This window comes from Dromiciops gliroides, chromosome 2 (genome assembly GCF_019393635.1).
Source record: "Dromiciops gliroides isolate mDroGli1 chromosome 2, mDroGli1.pri, whole genome shotgun sequence".
Lineage (NCBI taxonomy): Eukaryota > Metazoa > Chordata > Mammalia > Microbiotheria > Microbiotheriidae > Dromiciops > Dromiciops gliroides.
This window is the reverse complement of record NC_057862.1, coordinates 437,891,707-437,906,616: the sequence shown is the minus strand read 5'-3', so window position 1 is coordinate 437,906,616 and position 14,910 is coordinate 437,891,707. Positions and strand designations below refer to the sequence as shown.

Sequence of the window (14,910 nt, the reverse complement as noted above, 5' to 3'; positions counted from 1 at the left end):
GGGGGTAGAAACTGGTTGCTGAGCAACTGTTCTCCCCTACTCAGGAAGCATTGCTATGTCATAAAATATAAACTTCCTACCTGGGTGTTTAAAGCCCTCCAGAATCTGAATGCAGCTTGATTTCACTCTGCCATCTTGGCCAAACTGAACTACTCAATAATTTCATCGTACACCCTCCAACAATCTTGCATTCCTGAAAGCCATCTTTCATGCCTGGAATGGATCCCATCTTCACTATCTCCACATCTCTGCCTGTTGCAATCTTCTTCATTTAAGATCCCATGCCACCTCCTCTCTTAAGTCTTTCCTGAGCCTTCTAGTTGAAAATAAACTCTCCCCGTTACCCTCCCCTGAATATTTCTTATGCCTTATTTGTCTGGATGTCCCCTTGACTCATAACCATCTACCTTGTACTGTATTTTTCTGTATACTTTCACTTTCCCCTAGTAGAGTGTAAGGTTCTTCAGGGCAAGAACTAGGTTTAACTTTATGTCTGTATCTTCATTGTCCCACACAGTTCCTTTGCACATAGTAAATGCTTGGTGTATCTGTGTTGAATTAAACTGAATTGCACAGTCTTCCTTTGGCACCTATTTCACCAACTGAACAGTCACTTAAGAACCAGGTTTTATTTCATATCTTTACATCAAGTTTATAAAAAATGAGACAGAGACAGAAACAGAGACAAAAACAGAGACAAAGAGAACCAACAAGTGTACATGGCACAGTGGCTGGGCAGGGGAAGAGGGAGATGCTCAGGTTCATATATTGCTCCAGGGACAACAGGAACCAACATTGTGCAGTGAGTGGAAAGAGTGCTGGATTTGGAGTCAGAGGGCCTGGGTTCAAATCCTGGCTCTGCCATTTATTAATGATGTGGCCATGGGCAAATCACTTAACATCTCTGGGGTTCCATTTTCTCAACTGTAAAATGAGGGGGTTAAATTAGATGACCTTATATCTCAAAATTCTATGCCAATGTTATTGCATTTTCAAGGGCTCATTTACCAGGGATAAGTCAGGGTTGGGGTTAGGATTTGAGGAAATGCTTCAGGGTAAGTTGGGGAGCAGGGAACAGTTCCCCTTCTACTTCTAGGGATCTTAAATTCCCCTCTTAATTTTTTTCCCTAGGGTTGACAGATGATCTCCTCTGACACCTTGAAGGGAGGACAGCAGTTTTCACTGCCTAGCACAGAACTGGGCATATTGTTGAGAAAAAGGATAGGATCTGCCTAGATACGGTGTGCCAAAGCTGGGTTTCTCCCCATCCCTACTACACCATTGTCTAGCTTGGGCTGTGGAATAGATCTGATGGGGGAGGGGCTGGATGTAAAGCCCCTGGCTCTTCTGTTCCTGAGATTTTTCTAAAGGGGTGTAGAATAGGAAGACAAGAGTGGAATAAGCAGGACTTAGACTGGGGAGGATAGCTAACTAGTTCTACCTCTTCTCCTTCTCACTGCATTTCCCAGCTGAGCAGACGCAATTCCAGTTCTGTGATGTGTTGTAACCCAACCTTGTACTGCCCAGCCCAGTTCCTAGATGGCATCATCATGCTCTAGGATCACTGCCAGTGACTGAAAAGGTCCTACTGTTCCACCAGCCCCCGAAGGCATCAGCAGCTGTGCCCAAGGCCTAGACCAAATTCTAAACTAATAGCCTCCCCATCACATATGTACTGTAATGCAGAGAACCTGTAACCACCCCAAAATGGGACTTTTGCAGCCAGTAAGATGCTATAAACCGGGGCAGCTAGATGGCGCAGTGGATAGAGCACTGGCCCTGGATTCAGGAGTACCTGAGTTCAAATCCGGCCTCAGACACTTAACACTTACTAGCTGTGTGACCCTGGGCAAGTCACTTAACCCCAATTGCCTTAGTAAAAAAAAAAAAAAAAAAAAAAGATGCTATAAACCTAAGACCTCAGAGCAGAGCTGATCTCTGCAAAGCTCTGTGTAAACTGAATTCATTTGATTCCCTGGGGGAGCTCAGGGAGTCCTATTAGAAAGGGAAATACCTCCATTGGTGGGTCACACTTGTTCAGAGACTGATCAGGAGGGTCTCTGGGAGGAGAAACTTGGGAGTTGGGAGGAAGAAGCTAAGAGGAACTAAATCCCTAGTATTAATGAGACAAACAGGGAAGATGTGGCCTGAGGAGGGGGAAATAAATAAATGGATGGGGTGGGGTAGAAACTGATCACTGAGCAGCCAGTCTCACCAGTAAGCCTCCCTGTGATTCAAGTCCTGGTGTTTGGGGTATGAGAGAGACATAGCCATAGGGGAGGGGGGGGGTGATAGGATCAGCCTCCATGCCTGGGCATTTCCCAGGATTTTACAGATAAGGAAGGGTCATCAATATTGGGGAGAAAGGCTATAAATAGACATCTTCTTTAGGGAAATCACAGACAGGAGCTAGTGCATCAAATACTCCTAGAACCGTGGCTCCTCCCAAACAGATGTCAACATGTGCTATAGGTGGCATAAGGGTCTAGGAGGGGAAAACTCCAGAATCTTTGTTGCCGGAGGAGCCAGTGCTAGATGTCTGTCTTCTTTCCCCTCTCTGCCCCCGACTTTGGGTGTTGGAGTCCAACCCTACTGGGGCTGGATTCCCTGGATCTGTCAGGATATAAGAAGACTGAGTCTCTTGATGCCAGTAGATGTCCTGAAGGTTCTGCAACTTGTAGCCAGCTGGATCAAGACAGACCTCTGATCTCAGGGTAAAGTTGTGTATATTCTGGCCAGGAGTGGCTACACAAGCTTCAGCCTCTGGTCCATCACTGCCTGCTGGTCTGGAAACTGCTGTTTGATGCCTCATCTGACCCAGCAGTCTGTCATTCTTTCTAGTCCAGGTCAGCCATCACAGTGCTGGGGTCTCACCCACACCCCTTGAAGGAGTGGAGCTAGGAGATGTTTCCAAAGGAAGCTGTAGAGGACAATAAGAATGAAGAGGAGCTAGGAAGTGAGGCATCTGTGCACAGTTAGGGATTCATGCCTCTCAGTTGCCTCTGAAAGCCTCACCTGAACATGGAAACCTTTTCAGAGCACCAGCTTCAGGAAATTCTGCCTGATGTCTACACTCTATCTTTTCTTCCTGAGAACCTAGCTCATGGGAGATGCTACCTGGCTCTGGTCCGGACTGTGTTCACCCTCAGTGTTTTCTTCCCAGCCAGAGATTTCAGCCCCTCAACAGAAACCATCTCTCAAAACCATAGAATGTCAGAACTGGAAAAGATTTCAGAAATCATCTAGTCCAACTATTTCATTTTACAGATGAGCAAACTGTGGCTCTGAGAGGGGAAGACACTTGTCAAAGATAATAAGCTGAGTCAGTCTCCCTCTGAATTTCCTAGGCATCCTTCCCCTTTAGGTTTCTTATCTTGATCCTCATTCCAAACCTGCCTGACTAATAGCCCCTAACTGACCAAGTTCCTCCTGCCAGGCCAGATTTGGGGATAATATCCAAAGGTTCAGGTCCTGTGTCTTTATAGCTGTCTCCATCCCCTACTTAAAAGCCCACGAGGTCTTCCTTTTCCCCACCTCCTTTCCCCCAACCCTATAAATGCTGAAGGTTTAATAGAACCCTCACCTTGGCTCAGCAGGTGCAGGTTCCGGACTTCTTCCCGTACCTGCAGCTGCAGGACCTGCTGCAGCACCTCTTGCCTCTGGGCCTCCTGGAGCAGCCCCATACGCTGAAGCTTTTCTGCATTCAGCCTCAGCAGTGCCCGACCTAGGTATACCCAGAAAGGCCATGGCTAGAGTGAAGATAGACACAGAAACACAGAAACACACTGGGAGACATGGGGAGAGGCCAAAGCTAGTCACACAGGCCCACACGGTGGTGACACCGAGAAAAGCTACAGTTAGAATGAGGGATAAACATGCACAATATCAGGCCTGGAGAACATGGAGAGATGTTACCCTCTAATCTAGGCTGGAGTAAGGGATAAACACCCAGGCATAAAGACACACATAGACCTTTACTGTCACACATATACACTCAGAGACATAGCTAACCAACATTGACACACCACAAGCACAGACAAACAGACCCAAACACATAAACACTAGCACACACACTTGGGCATAGACATAGCCCCACAAACCCACACTAAACACTTCAATTCCCCGATCTCCCAGCGCACCAGTGATGGCATGGTGGGAGAAGGCTTCCACGTAGATGAGGTAGTTGTGGGGACAGTGCTTCTTCAACCACTTGCAGACATCCTGCTGGCTCCACAGGACCACTGGCCGCATCAGGCCACCCAGTGTGGGGCTGGTGTGGTAGAACCCATAGTGGTCATAGTGCCGGCCCTGTAGCAGGAAGGGTGCTGGATAGACCCAAGGAAGGACTTCCTAGCCACAAAAGTAGTGAAACAGTGGGACAGGTAGCTGGGGTGGGGGTGGGGTGGATAGACAGAGAAAAATAGGCCAATCGTGTAGTGGGAAAGACTGAAGTTACACATAAGAATGAATCGGGAGACTTGGGAGGGTATTGGAGGGATCTGGGTGAGGGTATGGGGAGGGGACTACCTGCTGTGTTTCAGTGCCAGGCTGCTGCAGGAGCTTGACTGTCCTGCCCCCAGCAGCTCGTTGGCTCCGACTATCATGCCAAGTGAGGCTGGAGCCCGGTGCCCGCTGGAGCCGGCAGGGAAGGTTCTCAGCAGACACAGTGTGCTCCAAAAGACTCCGGCAGAAGCTGAAATGTGCAGCAGCTATAGAGGCACAAGGAGATTTGGGGGGGGGGGGGGAGAGAATGCTATTTGAGGATAATCAGCAAGACTTGAACCCAGATCCTAAACCTATTCCCCTCCCCTGCCTTACCAAACCCAGAAAGAACTAGGATTCCTGGATCCCAGACAAGGGATGTGCTGATAAATGTTTGATAACTGACTATCTGGGGAAAAAATTGTACCCACAATGCACTTTTAAGTTTAACATTATTAACATTTTCTCCATCACTTTCTTACATCTAGACAATTAACAAAACAATAAATCAAAGCCCTGATTTTTTTTAGCATTTGCTGATTTCTGAGATATAAATACTCAAACTGAAAATTTAACAATTTGCTAAGTTGGTAGGAGCTGGCTCTAGTATGCCTATGGTCATGTATCTAACCTTTCTTCATAATGTGTCTCAGTTTTCCCTACAACTTAAGTAAATGGGTGTTGTTATTTCCATTCTACTTCTTTTTCTTCCTCCCTTCATCCATCTTTTCTTTCTTTCCTTCCTTCTGAGACATTCACTGGGCACTAGGTGATGAAGAATGAGCACAACGTTTTTCATTCTTGAGAGAGTGGGCAGTTCCAGAATACCCATTACATAGATAAATCTGAGTCATACAAGGATGGACAGAAAATACTGGGATACTTAGCTTGAAGAAGAAAACAATCTGGGGGTGGGAGAGGGAGAATAGAAAGCATGATATCTGTCTTCAAATATGTGAAGGGCGGGGCAGCTAGGTGGCACAGTGGATAAAGCACTGGCCCTGGATTCAGGAATATCTGAGTTCAAATCCAGCCTCGGATACTTGACACTTACTAGCTATGTGACCCTAGGCAAGTCATTTTCCGGGGCAAGTCATTGCCCCGGAAAAAAGGAAAAGAAAAAACCAAATATGTGAAGAGCAATAGTGTTGAAGAATTAGATTTATCTTCATAGAATCATAAAAGTAATTGAGTTTAACCCAAAGGAATCCTCTCTACATACTAAAATATACCAAAAATACACAGTGGTAATCAAGCCTTTACTTAAAGACCTCTGGTGATGGAGAGTTCACTATCTACTGAGGAAGTTTTCCCTTTATATAGATCCAAGATCTGTCTCCTTTTAACATCCACACATTGTTTTTCGGGGCCAAGCAAAACAAGTCTAATTGTATTTCCTTACACAAATCCTTCAAAGACTGCTTTCTGGAATCCCTAAACCTTTTATTTTCTAGGGTAACCAGTTCCACTTCTTTCAACTGATCCTCCAGAAGAAGAGTTTGAAGTCCTCTCAACATCTCAAGCACCCTCCCCTGGACACGCTCCAGTTTGCCTATGTCCTTCCTAAACTGGGTTTTGGCAGTGAACACAGTACTGCAGATAGAGTCTGACCAGGGTAGAGGACAATGGAATTGTCACCTTACTTAGTCCTGGCACTCAGCTCTTATTAATGCAGCCTAATATTGCATCTGGTGTGTGTGTGTGTGTGTGTGTGTGTGTGTGTGTGTGTGTGTGTGTGTGTGTGTGTGTGGTCTGCCTTATCACAACATTAACTCTTGTTGAATTTATAGCCTACTTACAAGCCCAGATATTTTTCACATGACTGTTGCCTAGTCATACCTCTCCCATTCTACATTTATCTAGTCATTATTTTTGGAACTGAAGTACAGGAGTTATATTTGTTCCTATTAAGTTTCACCTTACTATAGTCACTGCATTGTTCCATTCTGCAGATGTTTTGAGATCCCCATTCTATTCCCTAGCAAGTTACTAATCCCCCTAGCTTTGTGTCATTCACAAATTCAATAAGTAGCCATTAATGTCTTCACCCAAGTTATTGATCAAAATGTTGAATAGAATAGATCCAAAGACGGATTTCTAGGTCACTCTACTAAAAGCCTTCCTCCAGTTCACATCAATGCATTGACCGATTGTTGGGTCCAGTGATCCAATTAGCTTGAGATCCACCTAACTGTACTGTCATCTAGTCCTCATTTCCATTTCGACTAAAAGGATATTGGGAGAAACTTTGTCAAATGCCTTACTGAAATCCAGGGTTAATACCTATGCATTAATTAATATAGAATTCTCCTAATTCGTCTATCAGGTTGGGTAGCTCTGTCAAAAGAAGACATGAGGTTATTCTAGCATGATTTTTTCTTAGTGAATTCATGAACGATCAGAGATTCCTCACAGAGGCTGCATCATCAAATCAAGTAAGTAGGGGGGCAATATTGGCGTGTTCAGAAAAGGCTGAGGGGGCAGCTAGGTGGCGCAGTGGATAGAGCAACGGCCCTGGATTCAGGAGGACCTGAGTTCAAATCCAGACTCAGACACTTAACACTTACTAGCTGTGTGACCCTGGGCAAGTCACTTAACCCCAATTGCCTCACTAAAAAAAAAAAGAAAAGAAAAGAAAAGGCTGAGAGGGCAGTCTGGGATGAGTTAAGCCAGATGCCCAAAGCTACCAATTAATAAATGTTGCCCTTTTATAATATCAGCTAAGAGTAATGGAAAGAACACCCTACTTGGAAGCAAAAGTTCTAGGTTTAAGTTCCAGCTTCAATATCTCCTAGCTGTGTAACTTTGGGCAAGTCATTCTGAGCCTCAGCTTCCTCATCTGTAAAATGGGGATAATCTCTTTTACTACCTATTCCAGGATTAATATGAGTAAGGCACTTTTAACATATTAAAGGACTCTAGAAATTTGAGTAATTTATTTCTTTTAAATTATCAATAGTTGACTTTGCAGGAGCTGCTGGACTGAATTTAATTCCTTTCATGAATTCCCTGCTGAACAAACTGTTAGTCAAATAGACACAAGTCAAAAAACAACAACTTTTAGGATAGTGTGATATAGGGGGAAAAGAATGAGATTTGAAGTCAGAGAATTTGGGATTAAATCCTCTTTCTACTGCTTGCTCCCTATGTGACCTTTGGCAAGTCACTTAACCTTTTGTGACTTGTTTCCTTATCTGTAAAATAAGAGGGGGAAGGGGAAATATATCATCTTTAAATTATCTGCCAGCTCTAAATCCTCTGATCTCCTAGGACATTGGTCATAAGTCAGTTTTCATCCGTGCCCCATTTGGTTGTCAAGCCACTGGCCCTTTGGCCACACAGCGTGCTTTACCTCCCCTTGGAAAGGTTTAAGTGGAACAGGACTTTCCATTTCTCAGTGCTCACAAAGCATCCCTTTAATAACATTCTATCATTTTGCCAGGAATAAAAATCAAGTTCACTGGCCTGCTGTTGGAAGAATCCACTTCTCATTTTCAAAAATGATTAGTACAATTGCCCGTCTCCAGTTTAACAGCACCTCTCCCACTCTTCATGAATTTTCCAAAGATCACTGATAGCAGCTCAGTAATAACATTTATCAGTTCCTTCCAGACCCTGAGATATAGTTTGTACAGGCCAGGTGCCTTGAACTCACTAAAAACAATTACATAGTTGCTTTCTTACCATTGCCTCACTTATCTTTCATTTCATTTCCCCAGTAAATGTTTTTATTCTGTCCTTGCCAGTACAAAGATAATTTTTCTTGTTAGAGGAAACAGAAGCAAAATAGAGTTGGGTCCTTCTGCCTGTTGTACATTTACTATAATTCTTTTCCTGTTTTTGTTCTTCTTGTCCCCAAGAGGGGCAAGCTGAGGCAGATGGCGGTTCAGTGGTTAGAGAAATATGCCTACAGTCAGGAAGAGAGGAGTTCAAAAGTGACTTTGGACACTTACTAGCTGTGTGATCCTGAACAAGTAATTTAACCTTTGAGTGACTCACTTTCCTCATATGTAAAATGGGGATAATAATAGCACCTACCTCACAGGGTTGTTGTGAAGATCAACTAAAATAATATTTGTAAAAATCACTTAGTATACTTCATGGCACTTAGGAGGTGCTGAATAAATGTTTATTCCCTTCATCAGTCAAATTTTTTTAAAATACCCCCCTCCTTTAATTTCATTTAATTTAGTTAAGTTTTAGCTCTAGTGTTCCTAGTATTGTTCTTTTTTTTTCCCCCCCTTCGGTGAGGCAATTGGGGTTAAGTGACTTGCCCAGGGTCACATAGCTAGTAAGTGTTATGTGTCTGAGGCTGGTTTTGAACTCAGGTTCTCCTGACTCCAGGGCCGGTGCTCTATCTACTGCGCCACCTAGCTGCCCCTCCTAGTATTGTTCTTAAAGGAATGTGACACTTTTTTTTCTTATTTATCCCTAGTTACCTGCTCTTTCTTCTCTTTCTTCTTTCTTATGCACAGGGTATTCCAAAAGGCTTAGTGCAGTTTAAGCTTTAATAAGCCCATTATATTAATATCAATAAAACAGTAAATTAAAAGTAATGAAATATAAATAAATTATCCAATAAACTTATTAAAGCTTAAACTGCACTAAGACTTTTGGGACACCCTGTATAAGCTCTTTTAAAAAAAAGAAACAAAAAAATTGAGATGGTCAATTCATTCCCTGTATATTCATACCTGTTTCTTTAGAGAACTTTCCCTTTTCTTTCTTATTGAAATATGCTTCCTGTGCTAACTTCCCCTATATAGATTTAAGCTGTAGCATCCTACTTATTCTTTCTCTTAACTCTTTGAAATTTGCTTTTCCAAAATCGGGGTGGAGGTGGTGGTGGTGGGGGGATGTTATACTATACCTGGTGATCTTGTCCTTATCTATCTCATACTCTAAGATGTCATGGCAACTGCCTTCCAAGGTTCCTTTCTGTTTCACCAACCAGCTTTTTTCTTTGTGGTCAAAATCAGATCCACAACAGTAGAACCATCAGATTGGCAAAGGTGACAAAAAAAGAAACTGAGAAATGTTGGAGAGGCTGCCAGAAAACAGGCACAATGATGCACCATTGGCAGAACTGTGCATTGGTCCCAGTTGTCCTGGAAAGCAGTTTAGAATTGTCCCTTCTAAAGTGACTAAACTGTGCATGCCCTTTGTTCCAATGACATCACTTCTAGGCCTGAGCCCCAAAGAGATCAAAGAAGAAATAAAAGGTCTTATACACACAAAAATATTTACAGAGGCTCTCTTTGTGGTGGCAAAGAACTGGAATTTAAGGGGGTACCATCAACTGAGGAATGGCAGAACAAATTATGACATATGAATGTATTGGGATACCAGTGTGCTGTAAGAAATAATAAAGTGGGGACAGCTAGGTGGTACAGAGCAGGATTTCAGCTTCTCCCACTTGAGACCCCTTTTTGCCTGAGAAATTTTTATGCAACCCTGGGCATGTAGGTATATCAAATAGGTATATAGAACCTTTTACTGTTTATTATTTTAAGGAAAGCTCCACTTATTCCTATGCTCTCTACCTTTTACTGTTGCCAAATTTTTTGAGGTCCCCACATTCAGTTATGTGACCCCATATGGGGTTGAGACCCATAGTTTAAGAAGCTAGGGTGTAGAGGATAGAGCACTGGCCCTGGAGTCAGGAGGACTTGAGTTCAAATCCAGCCTCAGATACTTGCTGTGTGACCCTGGGCAAGTCATTTAACCCTGATTGCCTCAAAAAAGAATAGAAGAAAGGAGAGAAAGAAGGAAGGAAGGAGGGAAATAATGAAGGGGACTATTCAGAGATACCAGAGATGACTTATTTGAATTGATGCAGAGTGAGCTGAACCAGAACAATTTAGACTATAACCTCAACATTATAAATACAAACAATTTAAGAACTCTGATCAATGTAGTAATTATCAATAATGGATTAATATGCAGAATACAAAACACATTTTTTCATGTGTTTTGCTTAACTATGCTTATATGATACAATGGTTTTGTGGGGGGTTTAGTAGGAAGGAGAAAAAATGTTTGATAATTGAAGAAAAAGTCAGTGTGATAATGCAAAGTGAAAAATTAGGAGTATTGTTCGTATCTTGACTTCACTATACATATACATATATATGTCATACACCCATACATATACACACTGACATGTACAATAAAGGGCAGAATTAAGAGCAATGTTGGTAGGTGGCATGGGGGTAGAGCACTAGGCCTGGAGTCAGGAAGATTCCTCTTCCTGAGTTCAAATCTGGATTCAGACATATACTAGCTGTGTGACCCTGGGCAAGTCACATAACCCTGTCTGCCTTAGTTTCCTCCTCTGTAAAATGAACTGGAAAAGGAAATGGCAAACCATTCTAGTATCTCTGTCAAGAAACTCCCAAATGAGGGGCAGCCAAGTGGTGCAGTAGATCAAGTACTGGCCCTGGATTCAGGAGGACCTGAGTTCAAATCCACTTGACACTTATTAGCTGTGTGACCCTGGGCAAGTCACTTAACCCTCATTGCCCCACCAAAAAAACCCTCCCAAATGGGGTTACAAAAAATTGGACATGATTGAACAACAACAAAAAGAGCAATGAGTAAAAGTAGTATTCTATCTGATTTAAGGGGAAAAAACTTCTTAAAATGTAGTGCTGTCCCAAAATAAAATGGGCTGCCTTAATAGGTAATGAGTTTCCCATCATTGAAGTGTCAGTGAAAGGGTTAGATCTTTAAGGTCTCTTCCAACTCTAAGACTTGAGATTCTGAAAAGGATAATTATAGGACTTCTTAAAAAAAAAAATCTAGTCTTGCCCCCACCCTCTTTCTGACCATTATACAGGGACTTAGGGGTTGTGCTTTTTCCACTGGTCTGGGCAGTGATTCAAAGAGTGATAAGGGAGAGGAGAAGGGGGTGCTTTAAAAGTTCTTTGACTCATACAAACTATTGATCCATAAATCTTCTTTATAAGTCCCAGCACCTCCCAAGATCAGCCTGTTCAGTTTCAGGGTACTATTACTTTGGAGGAACCTAAGGTCTAGCTGTGAACATAAAGCCCTAGGTTTCAGTTCAGTGGTAGTTTAAGGGAATTGGGATTAAATGACTTGCTGAGGGTCACACAGCTGGTGTCTGAGGTCACATTTGAACTCAGGTTCTCCTAACTTCAGGGCCAGTGCTCTATCCACCGCACCACTTAGCTGCCCCAGTCATTGGTGCACAAAATATAGCAAGTGTGGCTCTCCTCAATTTATAGGTGAGGAAACTGTTACCCCTCCCTCCTTGAGAAATACAACTCAAATATCAGAGGACCTTTAGATATAGGACTCTATCTATATTGTCCCTGAGATTCAACTCAGCACTTTGTCTTGCTTGGACCCTCTGCCCTTGGAAAAACTAACCAAGTCACCCATGACACCTCAGCCCAGGACACTTGGCCTTGCTGTAGCTGCTATTGGCTAATGGTGGGGGAAGGGGGAAAAGAGGGCTGATGAGGGAACACAGGATGACAGAGTCCATCTGCTGTGCAGCTATCTAAGCTCCCTTCAGACCTCTTCTGTCTGACACAGGGGACATGTTTCCCTCTTTGACATTATGCAGGAGGCATAGTTCCAAGAGGCCAGAGAGAGATGAAATCCTGTAGTAAACTAATAGGGAACCCTAGTGAGGAGGGGGTCAGATCCAGAGCCTTCTTTGAACATCTCCTTTCCTTTAGCTTTGAGGACCAGAACTTTGCTGATACTTTCCAGTATCCACTGTTGTCGTGTGTGTGTGTGTGTGGGGGGGGGAGCAGGGGTAAGACAGGTGGACTTTTGATCATTCTAACCCTCCAGTGCCTGGATTGAAATTATATTAAGTACTCCTATGACTACGGAGTCTTGGGGACTCAATGGGGGGAATTGAGTCTGGGCTACTGGGACTCCTCAAGCGAGAAAAGAAGTTTGGAATAAAATCACCCTGCCCCAGGACCCTCCCTCGCTAGGGAAACCTGTCTGACGCCCTGGCGTCTCTTCCTAACTGGCATCTGTACATACCTGCCTTCTGAGCCTGCCTAGCACCTCCCCTCATTTCCTGCTTTTCCCTTTTGGAGGCAGAGGGGCAGGGCTACCCTCCCACTCACCACCAAACCGGGCTAAAGACTTTCACACATACAGTCTAATTGGGAGGCAGGGGTCCTAGACTCGCCACTTACCAGACCTTTTTTGCATCCGGGTTCCCTTGGGAAGGAGGAGAGGAAAAGTGAAGGTGAATCATTGGAGGGCGCTTCCTCTAAGGAATGGAAATGGCCTTAACCTTAGGTCTTTCCTCTCTTCCCCCCAGCTCTGACATTTACAAAATGCTGTTTAAGCCGAGGCCTCTTCATCTTGGGTATGTGTGTGGGAAGAGAGGTGTATAATTTTCCCTATAAGAAGAGCTGCATTCCTAAGAGAGAGCTGAATCTCTGTAAGGGTCAATATCTCTGAGAGAGGCAAGTGTCCCTTAGGGAGGTAGCGCCCTTGAGGGAGCAGAGGATTCTTTGGAGGGCCAATGTCTCTAACGAGGGTCCCCTGGGATAGAGGGTGTGGGCTCCGTCCCCCTCCATTTCCTTCCTTCCTTCCCGGGGGATCGGACCATGGCTGGGAACAACAGGAAGATGGGAAATCAAAGACAGCTCCGCCTTCTCTCCCCCCTCCGCCCCCCACTACAAAGGCGACCAATTTGTCGTTGCTTCCTTTCTTCCACACACCCCCTCCCGCCCCCCCCCCCACCTTTGCTGGGGGAATGGGGAAAGCTGTCACGGAGGAAGCCACCCCAACCCTTCGGGAGAAAGGGGGCTTCTCTCCTTAGCACTGACTGACTAGATTTGAAAGGAGCTAGAAATCCCCGCCTCAGACATGCCCCCAACCATTTCCCTTCTTGGTCCCCAAGAGACCTCGGCCCAGAACCCAGTCCGGCCAGGCTTAGGACAGACCTCAGGCTAGGGCTCTCCTCCCCCAAACCCCTCCCCTCACCCAACCCGGCTGCGCAGCGTCAGCTTGAGAAACCATAAATTGGAGCTGAGGCAAAGTGGGGGCGACTCGGGGTCCCAGCTTGCTTCTTCTCCACTATGCCGCAGTTTTATTAGCTGAATGGGAGCCTCCCGCCCATCAGTCCTAGATTCTGGTCTCCTTTGCCACCCTTGCGCCTTCTTCCCGAACCCTCTCCTCACCTTGGCCCCAGTGCCCCCCGGCTCCCCGGAGCCCAGCCCCCTGCCAGCTCTCACCGTCCACATCTCTGCGATCCCCGAAGCTCGTCCTCACCGCCCCAGCGCGGCCTCTCGGAGGGCTCAGCTTGGACCTCAGCTCCGTGAACATGGGGCATCCGCGCCGCGGGGGGAAATCAGAGAGGCTCGGGATAGAAGCGTGGACACGGGCTCGGGGTCCCGCCCCGGCTCCGGCTCCGGCTCCGGCACCGGCTCTGGTCCGAACCCGGTTCCCAGGCAGCACCTAGGCTGAGGTTCATACACACACACACACACACACACACACACACACACACACACACACACACGCACACACACACACACACGCACACGCACACAAACACGCACACACACACGGACAAACAGACAATTCACACACCCCTCTTCGGGAAGTGCAGAGGGGCGGGGAATATGTCACAGAGAGGGAACGTGTGTGCTGGTCTAGCTGTGTGTCTTTCGGTGTATGCGTGTGCCTGTGTGTGTTCTAGTATGCCTATGCTTACCCGGTCGAGGTTTCTTTACCCCCACCCCCGCTCTCCGACTGCCCAGGTCTCCTCGGACCCGCCCCCAGATCTGCCAGCCCCGCCCTGCTTCTCCGGTGCCCCTCCACCCCCGCCCCGTGGGTGGGGAAAGCTAGCTATGAAGGTAAATGACCCAAGCTCTTTCCCTGGGTGTGACCCCTTTACCTCTCCCAACCTTTCGGGTTTCAGGCCGGAGGGTGAGGAAGACACCCTCCCCAGCTACCCCCGGGCTCCACTCAGGACAAATAGACACCGGAAACAGCGGCCTCAGATGGTCGGCGCAGATCATTCCCTGTCCTTACTGGCACATGTGTGTGTGTGTACCATCTATGTCTTACGCCTCTCTACGTCCGGCTGTCTATGAGTCTCATTTGAAATGCCGGGTGTGTGTGTGTGTGTGTGTGTGTGTGTGTGTGTGTGTGTGTGTGTATGTGTGTACACCTGGATCTGGGTTTATGTGTATCTGTATTTTTTCGGTTTTTTTAATATTTGTATCTTCAGCACCAGTGCAGTGCCTTGGAGATTAATAAGTGTTTGCCAAATGAATGAATGCATGAATGTTTGGTTTTGTTTATCTGTGTGTATGTATGCGGTACCTGTTTTTTAATCTGTTCTGTGTTTGTCTCCACGTCTCTCTGTCTCTGTGATTTTGTGTTTGAACCCTCCCCCCCCCCCCCATCACGTTGATGTGG

The 14,910-nt window shown here is 45.4% G+C and overlaps 1 protein-coding gene across 6 annotated transcripts; it reads right to left on the bottom strand.

Moving 5' to 3' along the window:
* Positions 1 to 614: 614 nt before the first annotated feature.
* On the bottom strand, positions 615 to 14,483 carry SAMD10 (sterile alpha motif domain containing 10). 6 transcript variants are annotated; one of them, XM_043989469.1, is made up of 6 exons: positions 14,394 to 14,483; positions 13,719 to 13,946; positions 4,528 to 4,709; positions 4,140 to 4,350; positions 3,584 to 3,724; positions 615 to 2,920 (listed from the first exon to the last, which is right to left on the bottom strand). In XM_043989469.1, exons 2-6 carry the CDS (start codon positions 13,807 to 13,809, stop codon positions 2,898 to 2,900), a joined length of 648 nt encoding a protein of 215 aa, XP_043845404.1. In that variant the 5' UTR covers positions 13,810 to 13,946; positions 14,394 to 14,483; the 3' UTR covers positions 615 to 2,897. The 6 variants fall into 6 exon arrangements, with proteins under 6 accessions (XP_043845404.1, XP_043845403.1, XP_043845406.1 ...); XM_043989468.1 differs by having other exon boundaries at positions 14,384 to 14,448; XM_043989471.1 differs by lacking the exon at positions 14,394 to 14,483 and adding an exon at positions 12,669 to 12,693 and having other exon boundaries at positions 13,719 to 13,817.
* Between the last annotated feature and the right edge of the window lie 427 nt (positions 14,484 to 14,910).